This window comes from Cricetulus griseus, chromosome 3, assembly GCF_003668045.3.
Source record: "Cricetulus griseus strain 17A/GY chromosome 3, alternate assembly CriGri-PICRH-1.0, whole genome shotgun sequence".
Lineage (NCBI taxonomy): Eukaryota > Metazoa > Chordata > Mammalia > Rodentia > Cricetidae > Cricetulus > Cricetulus griseus.
In genome coordinates this window covers 160,498,530-160,523,357 of record NC_048596.1, presented here as the reverse complement: position 1 = coordinate 160,523,357, position 24,828 = coordinate 160,498,530, and the positions used below count along the sequence as shown (strand labels likewise).

Below are 24,828 nucleotides of genomic sequence, written 5' to 3'. Positions count from 1 at the left end.
CCCCCTCCGACCCTCCTGCAAGCCCAGGTCGGAGAAACTCTGGGCCAGGTCTTGCTTGCTACCACTGCACAGGCTTGACGCATTACTCCGTCTCCCCGGGAAGAATCCGGCCCGAAATTTGCGTGCTTCGGGTGCATCTGGCCCTGTCGCAGCTCCCACAAGCACCCCCACCCCCCACCCCACCCCGCGCGCCGCCGTCCCTGCCCGCTCCGCCTAATCTGGGCCAGGTTTTGCACAGTCCTTGCACAGCTCTCCATTTACCCCTCACCAGCTAGGCGCTTTCTGCACAGCACGGCTGCAGAGTCCGTTCCGGTTCTTCCAGCAGCCCGTCGCACCCCATCACCCCCTGGCCCAACTAGGGGATCTAGCGCGTCGCCTCCCTCTGCCCACTTTTCCTTGGGGGAGGCGTGTGGGACTCCAGGCCGGGTTTCCGGGCCCGTCGCTGGGGCGCACGGGAGGGCTGCGGAGGCCAGTCCCGGGCGAGAAGTCCAGGCCAGGTTTTGTGCTTGCCCGCCGCCCCCCTCCCGGAGCCGGCGGGCCGGGGAGCGCCGAGAGCAGGCGGCTTGTCATTGCTGGTGCCCCGCGCCCGCTCGCTCCGCGCATCCTGCGGTGCCTACGGGCCCGGCCCCGCGCCCCGGCTCCGGCCACCCCTGGAGCGCGCCGCCGCCGCGCCTGCCTCCAGCCGCGTAGCCCCGGCCCCCCTCGGGCAACGCGAGCGGTCGGCGCGGGAGCAGTAAGAGCTGCGGCGCCCCCGCCCCGCCGTCTGCCAGAGACGCCCCGGCGGATGGGGCCGCGCGGGCCCGGGAGCGGCGCCGCCGGGCGGCGGGGGCCTGCGGGGCCGCCCGGGCTGCCGCGTTAACCCTTCGCCCGCTGCCGTCCGGGGGCGCTGGGAAGTCGCCTGGGCACACACGTGCCACCTCCGTCGGGGCCGCGGAGCTGCGGGGGAGATGCGGGCAGCCGGCGCCGCCTCGGGGGGCTCCGCCTCGCCCCAGCCCCCCGAGCTCTGACGCCGCCCCCGCCCCTCCGCCTCCACGCCTCGCTCCCCGGGAGGGGCGCAGACCCGCGCGCCCGGGGCCGGGGCCGCCTCCGGAGCGCCGCGATCCGCCTTTTCTTTCTTTTCTTTTTTTTTCCCTCCCCCCCCCCTTTTAAATTTTGGTCGGTGGCGGCGGCAGTGCTGGGCCCGAGGAAGGAAGGGACACGGAGGCCGCCCTCGCTCAGCCACCCCCTCCCCGCTTCCCCCTGGGCCGGGCTCCGGGAGATGTGCCGGGCGGGGGGCCCGGCTTCGCTGAGCCGCCGGAGGAGCGCGCACGGCCGACCCCGAAGCGCCGCTGGACAGGTGAGTGTGAAGGAGTCGCAGGCCATGCCGCACCTGGGCCAGGTGTGCGCGGTGAGAGGGGCGGGGGAGGCACCCTGCCCCCGCCTGCCAGGGGCTCGATGGGGGTGCGGATGGGCGGCCGCAGGGTGCCCTGCAGGGGGAGGGGACCGCGAGTGTGCCCGCGCGTGGCTGCGTGTGCCCGCGCGCGCGCCGGCCTTTGTGGGGAAGCGGCGCGGCGGTGCCTGCGTGTCCCCGGTGCGTGTGCGCGCGGGTGCTTGGCGCCCTGTTTGTGTAGGTGTCTGGGTGTGAGTGGAGAGGGTGCGTGTGCGCGCGGAGCGCGGGCCCCGGCTCCCCAGAGAAGCCATGTCGGGGGGCTGGCACCGCAGGATGCCTGGTTTAGGGTTGTTTTTCTCTGGGAGGCATGGCGCGGAGGGGATGGGAACAGGTCTGTCTGGGTGTCGAGCGGGTTTGAGCCTGGAGGGGCGCCGTGGGCAGGACCGGGTGCAGGCGTGAGGTACCCGGTTAAGCACTGATGGAGGCTGTCAGGTTGGGTCTACCGGATCGAGCTCGCCTCTCTTCCAGGTGTTCCTGCAAGACAGCTGTGTGGCTCAGCTGTCATCGTCCCGTTTGAGGGTCCTGGGATGAAAGTCCAGTTCGTGTGTGTGTGTGTGTGTGTGTGTGTGTGTGTGTGTGAGAGAGAGAGAGAGAGAGAGAGAGAGAGAGAGAGAGAGAGAGAGAGTGTGAGGTGTGAGTATAGTGGGAGGGTCGTATATACTCCAGCAGTGGCTAGAAAATGCCCTGAAATGGCATCACTTCTGTGCACCCCGGGCACCTATGTGAAGACGGCACCCCACCTGCAAAGAACCCCTAAGCTCACACATCCCAGTCCGTACACCTCTCTTCTAGGTCAGCTCCCAGCCCTACCCTTACCCAGCATCTTATGTACTGTACCTTCCTGGTCCCTACCCCCACCCTGCCTTCTCCTCAGCCTTGACATCTTCATGGGTGTCCCTCCTGTCCCAATGTGAACCACATCCCCCTTCTTTCCCAGCCTCTGTGGGACCCAGAGCCAGGGTTTGTCTTACCATATCCAAACATGTGGCGCGTTTGGGGGAGTTGGGGGAGGGGTTCAAGATGGCCGCCAAGATGGCTGGCAGCCTCTTTATCTCTGTCTCCCCCTCTCTCTGGTTACCCTCATGCCTCCGATAGAGTGAGGGGTCGCCGTGGAGAGGGAGTTAGATGGTGTGAGGACAGGTGTGGAGGACACCTGAGGGTGGATGTCTCTTCTGGGCCTGATGACCTCCAGTGCTTCTGAGAGAGAGGCCATCCGTACCTGTTTCTCTTTCTTGCACCCCAAGGGCAGGAGTGAGTTTATAATCCGTCCCCAAGCCCAACTCCATTCTGGCCCACAGCCTGATGGCTCCCTGTGCTCCACCTGCTCCCTAGATCCTGGCACTACCCCATCAATCATAGAATGTCAGGGTGTTCCATTGAGGGTCCCGGCTATCTTCTCCATCTGCCCACTGTCAGGCGCCGGGGACCTTGGTGTGTGAGTGTTGGGAGAGGCCTGCTAGGACAGGTCCCAGCTTTGGGGACAGGTGACTTCCTCTCCACACCCTGCCCATTAATGCCGAATTTATTACTTAACATTAGGATGAAAACAGGAAGACTAAGAGATGGAATACAACCTTCATTATCATATCGAGAAAATTATCTGTGATTTTCCTAACTAGCAATTTGCCTGCCACGCCGTTCAGATATGACTTGCCCATTAATTACAGAGATGAAAAATCATCTGGAAGGCGGAAAGGGGAACTAATTCCATGGCTGGTGGTGTGGCACCTTTGCACTGAGCCGCAGCCATGTACCTGAATGTGTGGGTACTGGCCTTCCTGCTGGCATGCCACCATCTTTCTCCTCTGGGTTGGGCCACTCTGTTGCTTCTGCTTTCTAATGTGCTTCTTGGCTCCTATTTGTGGGGGTTGGCGTCATCTGCTTTCATCTGTGCTGCTGGACACCCCTAGGTGTGGCGACAGCCCCCAGAGTTGGGGGAGGGTGGGGAGCTGAGGACTAGTACACCTGGGCTGCTGATCATGGGAGGAGGAGGTGGAAGACCAGAGAGCCGAGCGAGGCTTCTATTCCCAGCCTGCCCTGGGGAACCCCCTTCTCCTAGGGGGCGCTCTGGAAGCCCCACGAGGGGGGAGGAGCCTGCAGACGCCTGGCCCAGCCGGAGGAGTCTGTTTGCATCAGGCCCTCTGGTTTCCACCTGCACTGGGGACTGTCTGCTGCCTGTGTCCCTGGTGGTGTATGTGTGTGGGCTGTCCCACCAGGCTGGCAAGAGACCCTGTGACCCTTCAGCCTCAGCATGAGTATCTAACAGAGGAGAATGAAGAGGGTGAGGTGGGCCAAGGGCCCTTGGAGCATATACCCCTAAATAAGTGTATTAAGAGTGGGAGCCACCTCTCACCACAGATGGGGAGCCTCTGGTCTCTGTTCCCGCCCTCTGCCGGCTCTCCAGCCAGACGCGGCCAAGGACACTGAAAGCTCTGGTTTCTGTGTGGGCTGCGCTCAGGGATCAGATTTCCAGTTGCCAGACACTTCCCCTCCTCCAGCCCCTCTGTGGGGACACTGGGGGAGGGGCTGGCCAAGGTGGGGGTTCCCTGGTGAGCTGGAGGTGCTCAGCATACAGCAAGCCGAGGATAGAGCCAAATGGCTGCTACTTAATACAGAAAATGGGGTCCTGGGGTTGGGGTGGGGGCTCTCCATAGTTAGGAGGACCAGGTATCACTGAATCCAGCCGGTTTCCACTTCTGCTCGTATCCATGCGTGCCTCTTCTGCACACTCTGTGGTTCAGGCCTAGGCTGGTGACTGCCTTGATTCCCCTGTGTAGCTTCTTGCTCCTGTGGGTCCGAACGGTGCTTTTTTTGGTGAGTTTTGCTGAGGGATGACTCTTGAGCAGCTGTCTTGTGTGCACAGGACAGGAGGGCTTTCCCTTGCCCATATCTACTAGTGTGAGCTCAGCTGTGTGTGTCCCAGACTGCTTGGAGCGAGCAGGGTTGGTGCTCCTCTCCAGGCGGACTGCAAACACAGGTGCTCTTTCTGCTGGATGCCAGGCGTGAGGCGCCACTGGGACAGGGGCCACTTTGGTTCCCTTGACTCACAGTCTGATAAAGGAGAAGGTGTGCATGCGTGCGTGCGTGCGTGTGTGTGTGCACGTGTGTATTCTAGGGAGGGCAGCCCTAGACTGTGAACAGAGACCCTCAGCCCCTCAAGTTGCAACCTTAGGGTGTGGAGTGCTGTCACCTCCTCTCTTTAACACCCCCCACACCCCCACCTCTTCAAATTTCTACCATGCTCTTGGAGATCCCACCCTTACAAAGGCAGTTCCATCCAGGACATCACCCAGGCACTCTGCTTCAAACTGCAGCTCCCACAGCCCTCCTGGCTTTCTGTGGAGCTTGTGGCTTTTACACCTCTGTAATTTCCTGATTTATTGTGCCTGTCTGTTTACTGTCTGTCTGCCTGAGTAAGATCCAGAAGTTCGGGATCTTGTTGCTAGGTTTGCTTTTGGCGCTCAGGGGCCATGGAAGAACTCTTAGCTGAGCTGCATGTGGTACCTGCTCGCCATTCCAACACTCAGAAGGCTGAGCTTGAATTTGAGGCCAGGCTAGGCTACAGAAGGAGACATCTTAATAATTGGGGGAGGGGAGGTGGCTCAGGGATAAAAAAACGTGTACTGCTTTGTAGAGGACCAGAATTCAGCTTCCAGCACCCACATCAGGCAGCTCATAGCTACCTGTAAGTCCAGCTCCAAGGGACCTGACATCTCTACATCCATGAGCACCCACACTCATTCCATACCCTCCCCACACACATAAACATGATTGCAAATGATAACAATAATGTTTCTAAACAAAGGAAGGAAAGAGACTGCTGAGCTGGCACTTGACTGAATGGGAAGGTCCTCTCCTTAGAGTTGGAGAGCCCTATGTGATAACTCCTTGACCTGGCCCCTTTGCAGAAGCAAGGTCTGGGCTTAGTTAGCTACGCCACTTTCTTCTGCATACCTGTGCCCAGCTGGGGACTATCTCATGGTATTCATAGGTACCTTGTGGGAACATGGCTCCAAATGACTGTGTGCTATAGGGTTTAGGTCCTGGAGGAGGAATTCGGGGAACACTTACCCTCACCAGGGAGCTGGGAGCCCCTGAGTCAAGGTCTGAGAGGTTGTTCCCAAGGTTGCTTGGGCACTGACCCTACTTCTCCATGGGATGAGGCCCTCCACCTGATTTAGGTGTCTCTGGGCCTTGGGGAGCTAGTAACCAGAATTCTGTGTCTTATTCACCTCCCACTCCAAAGTGGGGTAAGGTAACAATTCAGTCAATAAATTGGAGACTAAAAATAGTTTTGTACCCCTCAGCTAAAAATAAACAGTGCCCCCCACACACACACAGAGGCTAAAAAATAGCTTATAAGTGACAAGTGGACTGTGAGCTACTCGTGGCCTGATGGCGTCCCTGATATTGTATCCTAATGTGTATGTTAGCCCTTTCTCTCCTCCTGTGTGTCCCAGGCTGGACACACACCTTCCACTCTCTTGCCTCAACCTCCTAAGTACTGGGATGAGCGGCATGGGAACCCCGAGGTTCTTCGTGGTGTTCTTTATGAGACTGCCCGGCAATCTGTAGGGTGCCTAATAACACCTTAGGGCTACACCTGCCATATGTCAGCAGCATCCCACAGAGACACCACTGTGCTGCACTGTGCTCAGTAACCTCTCCAGACTAACCCGAAGGCAGAATTGCCCAGTTGAGAAGCCCAGGTTTGGTTACCCCCTGCCCCAAAAAGCAAGATGGGAACTTCTGTGAGCTTTGTGGACTGGCTCTTAATGCAAGTTCATCATTCTCTGCACCCTAAACATGTAAGAAGCCCCTCTTAGCTCACCATAGACAATGATAGCCCCAGAGCACCTCAGCTGAGGGTCACCCCCAATTTGGGGAACACTTGAGTGCTTCAGGACCCAGGCACCAGGCATAGTCTAGCTGCCTCCCCGCTGCTTTTGATTTTCTCGTGGTCCAGGACCTTTGCACAAACCACGAATGGCCTAGAATACCTCTTCCTTCCATGGATTATGCATGACTTGGCTGAAGTATCTGTTATCTCCATGTGAGAGTGCTTGTTTCCACATCATGCGGAGAGATGGCTCAGTGGTTAAGAGCACTGGCTGCTCTTTCAGAGGACCTGGATTCAGTTCCTAGCACCCATGTGGCCATTGATGACAGTCTATATAACTCTAGTGACAGGGGACCTCATCTCCCTGACTTCTGTGGGTACAACACATACATGGCACATACACATCCATGCAGGCAAAACACCCATACATATAATATAAGAATAAGTGAAAATGCAAGCCCCCAACTCCTCTTCTTAGCTCTATCTTCCCCTGCACTGGTATATGATCAAATCTGCCTCATTACCACCATCTCCCCTGCTCTGGGTGCCTGGCTGACACATGGCAGAGACTCAGGAGAGCAGGCATAAGAAGGGCTTGCTTGCTTATTTATTTATTTGTTTATGGGTGGTGGGGAAAGGACCCAGGATTTCCCATAAGTTAAGCAGGTGCTCCACTATGAGATCCTGCAACCCCAAACCAAATGTTATTTCTGAGCCTTACAACCATACTTACTGTGCCCCTGCTGAGAGGCAGAATTCCCAAACTGTGACCTGCATATGCATCTTGTCATTAAGTTGGAAGTGGGGCCCTCCAGGATTTGAACCTTGGACCTGAGGATGCTATTCTGGGGCTTTGTCCCTTTGCCCTATCCAGAATCCTTCTCTAGAAATTTCCCTTTCTGGGCTTTGCACTCTCTCCCTGCCAGCATATATTCATGGGGAGCGGGGAGCGGGGGGGTGGGGGGGGCAGGAGCATCCTGTCCGCCCTCGTCCTGGGGTCCTGGCTTCTAGCACTGATTTCAGCTCTGCCATGGCATGAGAGGTGAAGCTTGGGTGGACTGGGAGGTAGACATACCCCCTGCTGTCCTGGTACTAGCTTACCATAGCAGAGAGCAAAGGGGCAGGTTTAGGTCAGAACTTCTTAGAGGAAGGGGCTCCCCAGCTGTGGCCTGGAGGAGAAACTCACTAGAGAGCCTGAGAAGGAAGCCCTCCCTAAGGTGAGAAAGAAGCAGGGCTCAAACAAGAAAAGGTGTTTTGTAGCTGTGACAGGAAGCTGGTCTGGACCTGTGCTGTTCGATTGGGTTTGCAGAGGTCTGGGTTCATCTGTGCAGGGGAGAAAGGGTCAGCATGAGATCCGCTGCTGGCAGAAAGAACTCAAGAGGTGAGCTGCCTGGGCTGGTGGAGTTTCTGGGCTGAGCAAACTTGGGGTCCTCTGTGGGAAGAGTCAGAGCCCTAGGGGAGGAAAACCCTCATAGTCAAAGGTATTGATTGGAGTGTGGGCCAGAAGTAGCTAGGCTTTCCTGACCTCAAGACAATGGCGGTGAGGAGGCACAGTGTTTCCAAGGCAGAGTTGAGGCAGGGAAGAGAGCAGATGGGACGGCAAGAGAAAAGGAGGCAACAGGCTGATGCGCCCCCCTAGGACCACTATTCACACCCAGTCTGCTCCCCAGCCGAGACCTCTGCAGCAGAGGTGACATCTTACTCCTCCTTTGCTTAGAAATGCTTCTGCCTGCTGAGTGTGATGGCTCAGCCTTTAATCCCAGCACTCAGGAGGCAGAGGCAGGTGCATCTCTGTGAGTTCAAGGCCAGCCTAGTTTACAGAGAGAGTTCCAGGATAGCCAGGACCATTTCACAGAGAAACCCTGTCTTTAAAAAAAACAAAACAAAACAAAAAAACTTCCACCTTATGCACAAAGACGCCAGTGTCCTCTCAGGCCCACATGGCCTGCGTGGCCTATGGCAAGTGCCACCTCACCTCTCTCCACTCTCATTTGCTGACTACCTGCTGTGTTTCAGCTCATTGCTGCCTCAGGAGCATGCCTTTGCATGTCCCTGACTGCCGTGGCACTCACACATATACCCCAGGCTTAAGACTCCTCGCCCCATGTCTGGCTCTTTGCACCTAACAAGCACCTACTCTGTGCCTGGGGTTGGGACTGAGTCCAACTTGGGAAGGGAATCACAGAGAGGCACTGTGGGAAAGAGGATGAATTACCAACAGTCCTTGAAGATAGGGCCTTAATAGAGAGACAGGTCAGATTTTGGGGTACCAGAGCTATATGGAGGAGGAGTTGGAACAGACTCCTAACACAACACCCTGGCATGCTATATTAGGTGACGGGGCAATGGGAGCCGCTGAGAATTGTGGTCAGGGAGTGATATAACTGGGTTTTCATTTTGCAAGTATTCTGTACTCAGGGTAGAGCCTGGGCATGGGGGCGGGTAGACTGATGAAATGAAAACTAGAGAAAAGTTGTCCAGGATTACAGGGGTGTTGTGAGTAGCTCTAGCCTCTGTAACATAGGGATGCCCGGTGGCCAACTGGGTCCATCCCCAGTGCCTTGTGTGTGCTCTGTGGGGGAATTGCCTTACCAAGAAGAAGGGGGCACTGTCACTGAACCACACACCCAGCCTTTACATTTTTTTAAAAAAAGACATTAATTTATTTATTTTGAAACAATGTTACAACCTATTTAATACCTAGGTGGCTTGGTTTCAGGCTGGCTTTGAATTTGTGACACTCCGTGTCCGCTTCCAGCTAGGGCAGCGTTCTGAAGTGTCTCTACCGAGTAATTACATATCCAGTTCCTTCTCTGGTGGGTGTTGGGACACAGACTCATACACAACCCTGCAGAGCCAGTGTCTGGTGGGGGAGAGAAGCATGTGATGAAAATTGGAGGTGCCTTGACATAAGAACCATGAGGAAATTAAGATACAGAAGCAGGGCAGAGCACTGGGATGCTGGAGTTGGCGAGGCCTTCCTGGGCTTTGAGGAAGTGTGAGCAAAGCCCAGTAGACAAGGGTAGCTGTTGGGGAGGGGACTCTGCAAAGGTCTTGGGGTAGGGCCCTGCATGGGAGCTCATGTTGCAAGGTTTCAGTGCCTTAGTGAGGGCTTCTGGTTTGAGACAGGTGGCAGCCATGGAGTATTCTGAACAGAAAAAAGAAAGAAATTATTCAGGTGCCAGCTGACTACATCTGGCCTCACTGTGGAGAGTGAGGGCAATTGCCAGGGGTTCAGGGCAGGAGTGACTGGCTGGGTATAAGTGGCACGGGGTCCCAGTACAGCTGTCTATGGGGCAGGGGATTTGGAAGTACTAGGCTGTTGTCTGCAGAATCTGAAGTACTGAATATGTAGTGGGGACCTTGTCCTTGCCCCAACCCTCTGGGAGAAGGACTTGTGCCCAGCATTCTCAGACCTGTTCCATCTCTGTAAGACACTCTTACTGGTTCCGACCTAGGGCCCAGAAGATGGCCTAAGAGGCCAAGAGCCTGATCAACTGATCCAGACCCAGGACTCCACTCTAGACTGGCTCTGGTACCGGCCGGCCACTGTGCCCACCAGCCCTGGCTTCCTGGAAGTGCAGGTGAAAGTGGGCTCACAGCCAGCAACAGGAGACAGGGGGCCTACAGGGTAGCTATTCCAGAGACAGCCAAGTGAGGCCAGGAGGGGGCCCAGTGCCCCTTCTTGTTGCCAATCACCCCTCCTCAGACGCTCAGACTCCCACTCACTCAGCATACAGGGTTGCCGTGGCAACTGCAGGCTAGGGCAGGCTCCAGGCGCCCCCTCTCCTCCAACAGCCGCTTCTCCTCCTGTCACACTCCCTATCCCCACCCTAGGGCACTCAAGGACAGACCCTGCTGCACATGCCCTCTCTAGGCTTAAGAACTCAGACACAAACATAGAGGCAGGTGTGTGGCCCTAGGGGAACACACCAGGGGCGAGTTCCCACTGAGGGTGAGTCGACACTCTGTTTCCCCAGGGTCACATGGTATGAGGAGATGGGCACAGGTGTGTGCACACCTGCTTCCATGAGCTGCCACTGTAGTGTCCCATCTTCTCACAACACTCGAGGACAGCCGGAGCCTGGGAAGGGTTTCCTTATCCTCCCGGTAGATCCCATGTCAGTAGTGTACTTTCTGCTCTGGGCCATGTGTGGGAGCTCAGTGAAGGCTGTAAGCTTCCAGTCAAAGGAAGGTGGGGACCGTGTAGCATTGCCAGCAAAAGAGGGTACCCTCTCTGACCTGAGGGGTTGGGCGGGTACCGCAGGCTGTGGAGAGTGAGGGCAGGAGTCAGGTTCAGGGAGGAGCTGAGACTGGCAGCCGGGTGTGGTAGCACACACCTGTCATTCCAGCCTGAGTTTGGATCTCCAGAGCCTACATAAAATTCACATGTGGCAGCATGTATCCATAATGCCAGTGAGGACAGGCGGATTGAGGTGGCAGAGTTAGCAAGGAGCTAGCCAGGCACTCCACACAGCTGTTGAGCTTCAGGTTCAGTGAGAGACCCTGCCTCAAAAAATAAGATGGAGAGTAAGTGAAGACTCACTGCACTCTACCAGGCCCTGGCCTTTTAAAAAATATTCATTTAAGGGCAGGAGAGATGGATGGTTCACCTGTTAAGGGCTCGTGTTCTGCCTTTCCAGAGGACCCAAATGCAGTTCCCAGCATTACTTCAATTGTCTCAGGGATGCAGTGCCTCTGGCCTCCTTCAGCATCAGCACTCATGTATACATATTTACACACACATAACTAAGATTTAAATATTTTTTTTCTTTCTTTTTTTCAAGATAGAATTTCTCTGTGTAATTTACTTTGTAGACCAGGCTGGCCTCGAACTCCCTGAGATCCACTTGCCTCTGCCTTCCAAGTGCTGGGATTAAAGGCATACACCATCACCACCCAGCTAAATTTATATTTTCAAGACAATATCATACTATATAACCCTGGCCTGGGACTAGCTGTGTAGACCTGACTCAGGGTTGTATACGCCTGTTTCTACCTCCACAGTGCTGAGGTTAAGGGTGTATGCCACTGCACTCAGCATAAATGTTATTTTGAAATAACGTCTTTAAATTATCCAGGCTGACCTTGAACTCAGTCTGTAGCTCAGACTGGCCTTCAGTTCCAGATTCCCTTATCGTCTCCTCCTGTACCAACCACCTCACTAGAGAGAACGTTTGGGAAGCTTTTAGTGGGACAGCTAAGGTTAAGTGAGATCCTGTCATGCGCCTCACAGGGATGTGCGGTGGGAGGCTGGAGACAGGACTAGTGATGTCTTACAAGAACACAAGATACACAGGGACCTCTCTGCTACACATCCCGGAAGGGTGGTCGAGGACAGGGAGAAGGCAGTCTGCATGCTGCAGGGAACCTTGACAGAACCTGGCTCCCAGGTCTCTTCAGCTCATGCCTGATTCTCACAGCAATGAGAAAGTAACTTTGTGCTGGTAGCATTTGTGTGCTTGAGGATGTGTGTGAAGGAGTGTGGCATTTGCAAGACCTGCACAGCCTCTTCTAGACTGCTGGCCCAGCATCAGTGCCATAGAAAACTCAAACTAATTGTTAAGAGATTCAACATCCTCCGTGAGCGAGCGCTCGCGCGCGCGCGCACACACACACACACACTCACACACACACACTCTGTTCTTTTATTTTCTTATGTTTGTTTTTTAGAGAGCAAGGTCTCACTATGCAGCTCTGGCTGTCCTGAAATTTACTATGTAGACCAGGCTGGTCTTGAAATCATGGAGAGACCTTCCTGCCTCTGCCTCCGGAGTGCTGGGGTTAAAGGTATGTGCCAACATACCTGGAAAAGTCTGAGTGTGGCTTGGTGTTTGCCTAGCATAAGACTTCCTAAACTTTTCTACTCAAAAGTTTTTTACCTGAGAAATCGATACGTGAATCCATTATATAGATACATAAATCAAACACTGGCTGACCATAAACCATAAGGGAATTCCAAAACAAAACAAATTCTTTTGTTTGTTTGTTTGTTTGTTTTTTGTTTTTCGAGACACGGTTTCTCTGTGGCTTTGGAGGCTGTCCTGGAACTAGCTCTTGTAGACCAGGCTGGTCTTGAACTCACAGAGATCCACCTGCCTCTGCCTCCCGAGTGCTGGGACTAAAGGCGTGTGTGCACCACTACCGCCTGGCCAATTCTTTGATTGATATACATATCACCATTTTTTAAAGGTGAAATCAAGTGTGAGTGCTAAGGAAGAGGTGTGTTTGTAGTTTTTACAGACAGAATGAAATCCTGGTTGGGTTGTTGCTCTGCAGGATACAAAGTATCCTCTGTGTTGTTCAGTTACATCCGCTCATACAGAGAACCAGTCTCCCCAGGCTCAAAATGGCAGGAGCATGTTTGGGGGTGTTCAGAACTTGATGGAAATTCTGTCCTAATCCCAAGCCAGTATTCATTCAATAATTTTTGTTTCATGAAACTCCGGTTTATTTTTACTATTATAAAATTATGTGTATGTGTGTGGGTATACACATGTCTGTGCTTGTACCCATGGAGGCCAAGAGACATCAGATCCCCTGTAAGACAGTTCCAGGTGATTGTGAGCCACCTGATGTGGCAGCTGGGAATCCAACTCAGGTCCTTGGCAACAGCAGTACACACTTTTTTGTGTGAGTGGGTATGTCGAGACAGAGTTTCTCTGTGTATTCTTGGCTGTCCTGGAACTCAAATTATAGACCAGGCTGTCCTCAAACTCAGAGATTCTCCTGCCTCTGCCTCCAGAGCTCTGGGATCAAAGTCGTGCGCCACCACACCCTTTTAACCACTAAGTTGCCATCTTCCCAGCTCCCCCTCAAACAAGTTTAAAAATCAAACAGCATAATACAATCCAAAGACATACTTAGGAATGATAGTTGGAAAATAATAAAAGTTCTTATTTTCCCATAATTAAACCACTATGTTTTCATAAATGCAGAAAACGTCGTATGAACAGTCAATACAGCAGAGCACACACCTATGATAGACTAATCTTTGTGACACAATTCATAGGTGGGGCCGGAGGGCATCCGCTGTGAAAGCTCTGCACTTGGAACCGAGGCTCCAGTAAAGTCAGAGAGGGTAGCACAGAAATGCCCGGGGTTCATGATGTATTTGATTTGAATTGGTTTTTAGTCTTTGCATATTCAGACAGTTGATGAAAAGTTGGTACCTTTTCACTATCCATCTTCAGTTTGTGAGGCTACAACCCACGGCTTAGGAAGCTGGCTTCCAGCTTACAGAGCCTGGGTCCATCCTTAGCACTCAAGGGAAAAAGAACCATGCCTGGTGATGCGCGCGCGCGCGCGCACACACACACACACACACACACACACACACACACACTTCCAGCCTTAAGAACACTAGAATAGCCGGCGTTGGTGGCACACGCCTTTAATCCCAGCACTCAGGAGGCAGAGGCAGGTGGATCTCTGTGAGTTCAAGACCAGCTTGGTCTACAAAAGCTAGTTCTAGGACAGCCTCCAAAGCCACAGAGAAACCCTGTCTCAAAAAAACAAAAAACAAGAACACTAGAACAGCCAGGCGTGGTGACATATGCCTTTGAACGCAGCACTGGGGGTCGGGGGCAGAGGCAGGTGGATCTCTGAGTTCAAGGCCAGCCTGGTCTACAGAGCGAGTTCCAGAACAGCCAGGGCTGCACAGGGAAACCCTGTCTTGAAAAAGAAAGGAGAGAAGGAAGGAAGGAAGACTGGACTGCAGAACCAACAGCTGCTAAGGGAGGCTTGGCACACTGGCAAGTGTCTGGAATCCCAGCTAGAGGGGAGGCTGAGGCAGGAGTGTTACTTGAGCCCAGGAGTTCACAAAAGCTTGCGTCGGAATAGAGCCCTGTTACAAGGTATGTAAATATATATATGGGTGTTTTACTCATGTATGTGTGCTCTCTTAGTGTCTGGTATGCTAGGGTCAGCAGAGGTCATTGGGTTCCCTGAACTGGAGTTACAGGTGATTGTGAATTGCCAAAGGGGTACTGGAAGCTGAATGGTCCTGTGCAAGAGCAGGTGTTCTTGACCTCTGAGCCATCTCACCAGCCTCTGTGTTGCAGTTTTTGAAAACACAATAATCTGTCTTCCTGCAGGAACCCTAGAGTTTTTGGACAAAAAGGCACAATGGGGACAGACCCTTGACTCACTCCTGAGCTAGGACAGGCTGAGGAAGAGCAGGCAAGGGTCTGTCTGGACTTCTGAGATCTGGACCTGGAAGTCACTGCCACTGGTGGATAGGAGGGCTTTCTTGTGGTCTGGTTCTGCTAGAGAGTACATTTGTAACTTCCTTAGGTCATGAGCTGTATGGAGTCTCTGCATCAGGGATGCAGCCTTGGGGGAGGAGAACCTCCCCATAATTACTTTCCACCAGATAAGGGTCTAAGCCCACTGGGTGCACGTGGAAAGTGTTGCTCTTATAACAGTATAATAGTTTGCCTCCCTTAGGGAGTGGCACGAGGGAGGTGGCGGAGTGTGGGCCTGGCCCTAGATTGTATCAAGGTGACTCAACTTTGGGGACCTCAACCCACATAGGGCAGGGGCTTCTAGAGGCTCCTGTGAGTGTAGTGAACCAACCCTTTGCAGTTGCATTTCCTCCTGCCTCTGAAGCTAGCAGGGATGTTAAGAAAGCTCTGGAAGAGGCAGGTGAAAACTGCCATAACTGCCTGGGAAGTAGAGGTGGGTAAGTGCCAAGGAGGTTCCATCTCCAGTATAGAAATGACTACACATGTCCCAGGCAACCCATGTCTGGGCAGCTGAGGGAAGAAGGTGGCTAGATGGTCGGTGGCCTAATGGTAAGAGGAGAGATGGCCATGGTGGGCACAGAAGGACAGGACAGACCTCAAGGTGGTTACTGATAGATCGCCACGTTAGGGGTGGCTGGAAGCAGGAGTTAGATGAATGGATGATGTTGGTGACTTTATGGCACACAGGGAGAGTTGTCCTCAGCTTGAGCCCCAAATAAGAAGCCTGTACCTGGAACTCATAGGAGACTGTCCCAGACTGTACTTGGGGGCTGGAAGCTCCTTTGAAGAGGAGGGAAGAAGAGGTAGGGTTGACAGGCCAGCAGGGTGGCACCTGAGGAGTAGACGGAAGTTGAGCTCTGAGATGAACCTCATCACTAGTCCCTTAGCTCTGGCAGGTGAGGGGCAGAGGAGGATCTGCACACAGAGGTAGACCTGCCATGGAACTTATGAGGGAGATGGCAGGAGGGGAAACAGTAGGTCTAAGATTCAGTCAACAAATATGATTTCTCAGTATGTAGGGCCTGCTCTAAAAGGTGGGTATGGTGGTCATGAACAAAGCAATCTAGGTCCCCAGATGGGCAGTTTACTAACCAGATAAACAATTACATATGAGAAGAATGACAGCCAGCCGCAGACTGGAGCTGCATACAGAGAAAAAGGACTCATGAAAGGCCCCGAGGCAGGGCCTTGGTGGGACAGAAGGGTCATTGGTAGGTGGTTTCTCAAAGACTAAAATGGGAGTAGTGAGGCTGTGTTGAGGGATCCCAGACAGAAGGGGAAGAGGAAAACACACACACACACACACTCACTCTCACACACACACAATGGTGCTTCCTCTGCTGTCAGGTGAGGTTGATGGCTCTAGGCTGCAGCCACCCTGAGAACTGGGGTGTGGACATCACAAGAACAGAGGGTAGGGGAGAAACAGCAAGTCAGAACTGAGGTCCTAGGAGGAGCTTGTAACACCCTGATCTCCACTTCCTCTCCTCCCACTCCGCCTGCCTGTCTCCAACTCACCCCGAGAGTCCCCTAGAAAGGAAAGAGGGGACTTGGGTGTCCCTGGTCCCCTATCTGTGGCGCCAGCCAGCTGGATTCTAATTAGCTGCCAGAGCAGAGAGACAGGAAGCAGAGGGTAGGGGCGGGGCTGGATTTCTGCCCAAAGCCAAGGCTGAAATCAGGTTGGAACCCCTTGCCCTTCTTGAGGGATGAGGATACTTGGTGGTGGAGGGAGTGGGCAGGGGCAGGGTTTAGGGATGAGACTGAAGAGGCTTTGGTGTGGGTGGGTGCTCAGCCATGCTGACCCATCAAGCTTCTCCATTGGAAAAGAGGGACCAGAGCTGGTGAGAGTGACCCTGGAACAGGGCAGTGTCACCGCAGTCCAGGAAGGGCCTCACCATTAGCCGACAGACTCCCTCTGAGCTTACCAAGGTCAGCTCCTGCCCAGGATCATTCTGCTGTCCTCCCTCAGGCTGGTGGGCCAGGCCGTGGTACCCTGGTGATGCGGGGCGAGGCCCCACACACAGTCCGCTGAGAACCCTGCACCCGCCCCTGGCCTTCGCCATGGCCCGCTTGGCTGCAGCACTCTGGAGTCTCTGTATCACCACTGTCCTCGTCACCTCTGCTACCCAAGGTAGGTGCTGTCTGGGCTAGGGAAGGGCTGGGTCTCCCACCCAGATAGGAGGGCAAGAAATGTGAACTCTGTGTACCACAGCCACCACCCCAGATGAATCTGGACTGGGCCAGGGGGAACCTGGTAATGCCATCCTTGGCAGGCACCACTGAGGGGTATTAAACTCCCAGCAGGCTGGTGCACTAGGTGCTGTCTTGCCTGGGGACACCTAGGACTAAGACAGGCCTTTGGGGGGCCAGCTATTCCCCCCGCCCCCGTCACTCATCACATCTCTGAGGCTCACTGGGACCAAGGCTTAATTAAAGCATGCCTGCTGACGTTTATTTAAAAACAACTAATTACCCGGCTCTGGCTTGGGATCCTGCATATGCCACAATTAGTGCCCCAAGCCTGCTGCCCACTGTTGACATTACTTAGTTACCATCCTCAGGTTGGGTACCAGTTGTATGCAGGGCAATAGAAGTAAAGAAGGGGTCTGTTGGCCTGACCCCTTCCTAGAGGGTCCCCCTCCCCACCTTGCCAGTCCTGTCCTGGAAAGTCAGCCTTGTTCTGAAGCCTTGGCGGGGTCTTGTTGGCTGGTGACCCAATCTCCCTAGTGCTCCAGTTCCGGGCCCAGGCCCTGTTAGGCCAGGAGGGGCTGCCTCCACCCCCAGCCCCATGTGAGCCAGCCCTCCACCCCCGGCCTCCCTCCCTGACTAGGGAAGCTAAAATTAGAGGAGGAAGCAGATGGCAAGACAGGAGCACATGGGAAACTTTCTCTCAACTGGGGCTCTGCTCACCCCCAGAAACCCAAGGGCCTGGCTGCTACAACCCCTGGGACTCTTGTCAGTATTAGATGGACCCTATCTTTGAAGAGGGGCTGGCTGGGCTCTGCCCATAGTGCAAGCATCTTTCATAGTGCTTAGCTTACTTCAAGCTGGGGGCCTGCCCCAGATACCTGCAGCTCCCACCTTCGTGCACTCAGTGTGGCTGGGCTGCAGCCTCAACCCTGGGTCCTGAGAAATACTCAACAACGGAAAAATGAACATCTTGTCAGCATGTTAACTGTAGATTAACCTCTGGTGGTAGTAGAGAGACCAGGGACCCTTTAGGTTCCTTGGAGCCACCAGCCAGGCCAGGAAGCAGCAGAGTGGGGACTTAGAGCTGCTGTACTGTGTGGCTCTGATTGTCACAGGGAGTCCTCTCATGTGAAGATCTCTGGTGTGGAGCAGGATGCTCGGAAACCCTGGCTGAGTGTGCTGCCATACCTGGGGGCTAGGGAGATCAGGAGTTCAAGGCTAGCCTTGACTACTTAAACTTTGAAGCCACCTGGCTATGTGTAAGCTTGTTTCAAAAACCAAAACAAGGGGCCTGGAGAGATGGCTCAGAGGTTAAGAGTACTGACTGCTCTTCCAGAGGTCCGGAGTTCAATTCCCAGCAACCACATTGTGGCTCACAACCATCCGTAATGAGATCTGGTGACCTCTTCTGTGTGTGCAGATATATATGGAAGCAGAATGTTGTATACATAATAAATAAATAAAATCTTTAAAATAAAAAAAAAACCAAAACAAAGAAAACTCCCTTTGGTTTAGACTCCCTGATGTCTGGTTGTGGCTTGTGGATGGGTGCCCCATTTTACAGCTTGGGAAAACAAGGCCTGAGGAAGCTACTACTAGTCATCAAGTAGTAGCTGTCTGAACTTAAGCATGCAAAAGTTAGACATGGTGGCACATGCTTGTAATCTCAGAATTTGGGGGAAGCTAGGCAAGAATACCCCAGGTTTCAAGCCAGACTAGGCTACACAGCAAGACCCTATTCCCAGTATATAAATAAACAGGTACAGCTCAGTGATAGAATGGTTGTCTAGGTTCAGTCCACTCCTTGTGTGGTAGCGGTAGGAGGTCTCCAGACCACTCTCACTTGTGACAAATGCTAACTTGATATTCACTCAAAGGATTAGCAACATCCACAGAAGCTCCTGTGCTTAGGGACAGCTTTTTGCAAAGGGAAGACAGATTCAACCTGGTCTGGTGAAGGTGTCTGACATGAAATAGTAAAGATCTGTGCAGTTCTGCAGTGACTGGATGTCTTGGTGTCCCCAGTCTCGACAGAAGTCCCATCATAGGCTTGGTTGATGGCCCTCATGGCAGCCACCACCCCTCCAGAGGCCCCACCCTAAGTCCTGTCATCAAGGGATTTGTTTGCTGAAACTGCCACAGCCTTCATCCCACCATTCGTCCTACCAATCAGGAGAACAAAGGCCTACCATCATGGCACCAGCCCAGCTAGCTCCTGCTGAGGTCTCCTCTGCTTGCTGTAGTGCCCTTCCCCCCATGTCTGCACTTCATCTTGCCCTGGATGACACGTGTGTCGGGTCCCCTCTTTCAGTGCAGAATGACAGCACAGCCCTGATGTCCTAGTTGTTCACGAGGCTGAAATAGGAGGAACACAGTTCCAAGGACAATCTAAGCAGGCCAGTGAGGTACCATCTCAGAATAAAGAGAGAGCTCAAAAGGCAGAGCAGCTGCCTGAGGTGTTTGACGCCTTGGGCTCTATTACTAGTATTGCAACAATAACAATAAAATATACCCCAAGTACTCCCAGTTTGTAAGGACCTTGACAGATTACACTGGGATCTCTTTCACAGCTTGATTTTAAATTGATCTCCACTGAAAAAAAATGTTATCTTCAAGCCAGATGTGCTGGTGCACACTTATCATCCCAGCGATTGTGAGGCTGGGTCAAGGAGGAAGATTATTGTAGATTGTAGCCAGCCTGGGCTACTTGGTGAGTTCAAGGTCAGCATAGGCTACATTGAGGCTTTCAGAGAGAGAAGTATATATGCATGTGTGTGCAAGTGCACAAGTGTGTGCTAGGTGTGGTGACACACTATAGTCCTAGGGAGGTAGAGGAGGAAAGTCGGTTCAAGGCTATGTTGCAAGTTTGAGGCTAGCCTAGGTCACATGACACTGTGCCTTAGTTGGGGGTTGGGAGAGAGAAAACCCCAAAAGACCCTATCCCCAAGTATAGTCACTTTCTGAAGTACTGAGGCTCAGTTCTTCAATTCAGCATAAGGTTTTGAGGGACAGGGCTACTAAGATAGCTCAGGTGTTTGCCACCAAGCCTGGTCTGAGTTCAGTCCCCAGTACCGCTGGTAAAAAGTACAAGTGACCTCCACATGCCCACCCTCAAACATACACACAAATGTAAAAAGTTGTTTTGAAAGGATTTGGGGACACGCATTTGTGACTGGCCCACAATGTCCAGCATAGTGTTTACTCTTACCAGGCAAGGCATTTAAAACAGGGTGAAGAAGGGTCAGCTCTGTCTAGGCCAGGTTATCCCTTCCTCCACAGGGGTTAAAACTCAGAGCCACTTTACAGCCTAATAGGCCTGAGATCCAAATAACCAGCCTCTCAACTGTCCGCCACTGTTGTGCAGGCCTGAGCCGGGCGGGGCTCCCGTTTGGATTGATGCGTCGGGAGTTAGCATGTGAAGGCTACCCCATTGAGCTTCGGTGCCCAGGCAGTGATGTCATCATGGTGGAGAACGCTAACTACGGGCGCACGGATGATAAGATCTGTGATGCCGACCCTTTCCAGATGGAGAACGTGCAGTGCTACCTGCCCGATGCCTTCAAAATCATGTCACAGAGGTGAGCCTCCTTGATGACCTCCATGTGTCCCACAGACAGTGTCCCCCAACTCAGTAACCCCCACAGACCAGTGGTTTCTCAACCTCCCTTCAATACAGTTGTGTTGTAGTGACCCCAACCATAAAATTATTTTGTTGCTACTTCATAACTGTAGTTTTGCTGTTATGAATCATGTAAATATCTGATATGCGCGCGCACCCCTTTTGGAGTCGTGACCCACAGGGTTAGAACCACTGCCACCTACGCTTCCTCATCCCTTCTGCCACCTCCAGAAACTTATTCCAGGACCTGTTGGTGGCAGGTGGAAGCTTGCAGAATCAAAGCAAAGCTGTGCTTCCCCAAAGAAAGACAGCTATTCGTAGCTTTCAGTGTGTGTGTGTGTGTGTGTGTGTGTGTGTCAGGGTGCTTTTGTGTGCAAAATTGTCCTTGTGCATGTGCAGAGGGTGATTTCATGTGAGTATAAGTGTGTGGATGTGAAGCTTGTGTTTGTGTCTCTGAGCAGGTGTGGATGTGAATAAAGTATGCTTGTGTGACTGAGGAGTGTCCCAGGCTAGGGCAGCCCACACAGGAAGCTGTGCAACCTACTGGAATACTCAGGGTCTCTAGAGCCTTTAGTTTCTCCACAAGCTCCTATTCCTGGGAAAGGGCCTCCTGCCTGCTCTTTCTTGTCTGTTATAGTCCATTCTTCCTATGTGGCAGGCATCAGTGGACACCTGAGTCAGATCCTATCCCTTTGCTGGAACATTCTTGGGTTCCCACCTTCCTCTGCTAAAGCCAAGGCTAGACATGCGCTGTGTGGCTTGCCCTGACCGCTGACGTCCAGCCATGCATGTCAGCTCGTTGTAGAGTGCTGCCTGGGTTCAGTCTTCATTGCTGCAAAATCATCTGCACCCCTGCTCCCAGCCTTCTGTTCTGCTTGGTCATATCCCACAGGGTCTATGGGCCCCAGGGACCAGTCCTGTTAGCTTGGAAGTGGCAAGCCAACCTCTGGGTTCTTCTAGAAACATGAGTATATCCCTACCTTCCTTCTGCCTAGAATGTTGTCCCTGTAATTACTGAACACTTACATACTCTGAAACTGCAGGCCCCTTCCCTACTCCTGATCCCTTTAGAGCTCTGTCTTCCACCCACATTCCCATGAGATATTTTGTCTTTGTTTGGTATTTTATCGTCTATCCGCCTTAACCCTAATCCATTTGGCCCTACAGGGACAACAGACCTTTGTCCCTTACCACTAGGGCTATAGCCAGGTCCACAGCAGGCATTCACTGAATGCTTGATGCCTGAGAGGTCAGAGTACAGGGCCCACTCCCCGGCCTGTAGCATGGGAGGAAGAGGAGGAGGAGGAGGGGAAGACACCAAGAGCTTCATAGGACATGGGGAAGATGGGTGATTCAGGGTGCACAGGGCCGGAGCTGCCTTGCCCATCGCTCCATTTCTTCTGACACCTTGTCCACTTAGGCCTCACCCCCTACCTTGGTTCCTCTCCACAGTCTCCAGCAACTAGAACAGTCATGTCTGTTCACCTCCACACAGGGTGCCGAGTGTGTGATGAGTGGGCCAGGGAGCAAGATGAGGCCTTGGGAACCTTGTGGAGAAGGGCTTGATGGCCCTCACCCTTGTTTCCTCTCCTAATGCTCCCACTCTGTCCTTCAGAGACACAGTTAAGCTGCTGTGACAGATACCACAGGATAGTTGGCCCAAACCTTCGCTGGACCTTAGTGTCTCCACCTCCTTAAAGTCCCACCCCTTAAAGACAGATGCCACACTCATTCTCCAGGGGAGTCTGGGATGCAAAGCAGGGTGCTAGGGGTGCCTCTTAGGGCCCTTGCACATTCTAGATAAGTACTCTGCCGCTGGACCACACTCACCCCTGAGATTCGGGACGTCTTATGCATTACCACCTCAGCTTAGTTGCAGAGCATCCCATCGCTCCAAAAGGAAGCCCCTTACCCATGGCCAGTTGCTCCACAGTCTCCTGTGGCCTTGCTCTGTGTTCTCTGCCCAGAGGTTTGCCAGCCTGCCCTGTGCAGCCTTTCCCAGCATCACTGTTGAGACTTACCATTGTTGCCATATGACTCAGCACCGTGTTCCTTTTCCTGGCTAGATAGCATTCCATAATGTGGACAGGCCACATTTTACCAGCGATACCATCTCAAGCAGGCCACATTTTGTTCAGCCATTCCTCCATGGGCCGACTTTTGTGTTATCTCCCCCTGTTGGTGGATGTGGGCAATGCAGTTGTGGACATGTGTTCACTCTTGCTATAAATTCTGTAGGGGTCATTGCTAAGTTGTATGAGGCCACTGCTATGTTTATTTGTTGTGGTGGTGATTTTTTGTTTTTGTTTTTTCAAGACAGGATTTCTCTGTATAGTCCTGGTTGTCCTGGAACTCGCTTTGTAGACTAGGACAGCCTCGAACTCACAGAGATCCATCTGCCTCTGCCTTAAAGGTATGGGCCACCACTGCCCAGCCACTGCTATGTTTTAAAGAAAGGATTTGGGTGGGTAGATAACATCAGACCCTTCCATGCCTAGTTCTTTATTTGTTTTTTGAGTTTTTGCTTTTTTGTTGGTGTTTTGTTTGTTTGTTTGTTTTCTGTTTTTCAAGACAGGGTTTCTCTGTGGCTTTGGAGGCTGTCCTGGAACTCTTGTAGACCAGGCTAGTGTCGAACTCACAGAGATCTACCTGCCTCTGCCTCCTGAGTGCTGGGATTAAAGGTGTGCACCACCACTTCCCAGCCTTCTGCTGTTTTCTTCTCTGCACTTCCTGGTCCCAGAAATAACTAGAGGCAGATTCAAGGTACATACCACTTATACATACCTTGCCTGCCCACTCCAAGGACCTGGGCCAGTGTTGGCTGTGTTTCTTTCCTCTGTGATCGTGACTGTACACCTCATGGAAACAACTTGGGGAGGAAAGGGCTTGTTTTGGCTCTTGGTTTCACAGTTCAGTCCATCACCGTGTGCGTGCGTGCGTGCGTGCGTGTCACATGCAAGGGCTCTTCACACTATGGCTGCCAGGAAATAGAGAGGCAAGTGTGGGCACTCTGCTGCCTTCCTCCTTCCTTATTTTCATTGCATTAGTCGAGGCCCTCAGGCATGGACTGGAGCTCTCACACTTGGGGCCAATCTGCTTACCTGGGTTAGTCTCCTCTGGCATGACCCTCACAGACATATCTAGAAGCCTACCTAACCAATCTCCTAGGCAGTTCTAAACCCAGTCTAGCTGACAGTGAGGGGAACCGTTGCAGGCGCCTTGCCTGGGCACATGCTGCCATAATAATAAGTAGTGTGAAGAAGCAGGGCTGGTGAGCAGGCGCCTGGAACTGAAGATGCCCCTGCAGGTGGGACGGTACGGGAGACACGTGCCTATGATGGCATCTTCCAGTTATAAACTAGGCCTCCTTTTCCATACTAGCCAGACCCCTAAGAGGCTGGCAAGGACTTGGGGTCAGGGACCCCTGGTGGAGAGCTAAGCACCTTTCTGTCTGTACTGCTACAGATCTCAGTCACTATGCAGAGCATGGCAGTGTCCACAGGAAGAGCCCAGGTAGGCACAGCAGGCATTTAGTCCTCTGTGGACGCTATGTCTGCAGAGGTGCCCATCACGCCTGATGTCGTGTTCTTTTAGTCATGGCACAGGGGCTTTAAATTCAATTTAAAGAAAAATGTCAACGATGTACTAGTATAACCAGGAGAACCTCCCTCACAGATGTAGAGGCCTGTGGGAAAGAAAGCAGGCAGGAAGCAAAACAGCACTCCCACCTCCCTTACCTGTCCCCCACACACACACACACACACACACATACACCTTCCTGTTTGAAGCTGTATGCTTGCCTCCTGACCCTGGAGCCTTCTGGGTCTGAATCCATTTTCCTTTCTCTGTAGGTGTAATAACCGAACCCAGTGTGTGGTGGTGGCCGGCTCTGACGCCTTTCCTGACCCCTGCCCTGGAACCTACAAGTACCTGGAGGTGCAGTACGACTGTGTCCCTTACAGTGAGTCATCTTGTTCCTCATGCTGTCTTGGGCCCTTCCCCCACAGAGCAAGGGAAAAGCACCTTGATCCGGCACATGTGTGCACTCATCCATGGGGCTGGGCACAGAGGCTAGCAGGCTTGCTCCCATTTTGACACATTCTTTTCACAGACACTTGCCACTTTTGGTGGCTGCTCTCCCACAGATTGTCCCCTCCTGCTAATTCTAGTCACCTGCCCATCCTTGCTTCCTCAATGACCTTTACCTGCTAAAGCCCTTCAAGCCACACCCCTACAGCATGCTGGCATCTCTGGCCTTCCGACCACTGTACCTCCCTCCCTTTCTCCTCCTGCCCATGGACACACTTGACCTTTCTCACTTTCTTCCACACATCCTCTCTTACCCCTGCCACATCACGAAAGCCAAAGATCTTCCAAGGTTCCTAACTACTAGTTGGTTTATCTATTACCCTGAGAACTTCCTGTCTGCAAAGGAAGTACTGCCATGTTGGAATGATAGTACCCCCAAGAAGATGATTTTGGGGAGCCAAAAGCCTGAGTATCC

The 24,828-nt window shown here is 53.0% G+C and overlaps 1 protein-coding gene across 2 annotated transcripts in view; it reads left to right on the top strand.

The window, feature by feature from the left end:
- Nucleotides 1-527: 527 nt before the first annotated feature.
- Adgrl1 (adhesion G protein-coupled receptor L1) overlaps nt 528-24,828 on the top strand; it is a 40,943-nt gene continuing 16,642 nt past the window's right edge. The window contains exons 1-4 of one of the 2 annotated variants that reach the window (XM_035442562.1): nt 528-1,336; nt 16,485-16,646; nt 20,070-20,283; nt 24,176-24,285. In XM_035442562.1, the coding sequence (XP_035298453.1) occupies nt 16,577-16,646; nt 20,070-20,283; nt 24,176-24,285 (394 nt within the window). In that variant the 5' untranslated portion in view covers nt 528-1,336; nt 16,485-16,576. The remainder of the gene's footprint in view (nt 1,337-16,484; nt 16,647-20,069; nt 20,284-24,175; nt 24,286-24,828) is intronic. The other variant, XM_027406172.2, reaches the window with a different exon arrangement.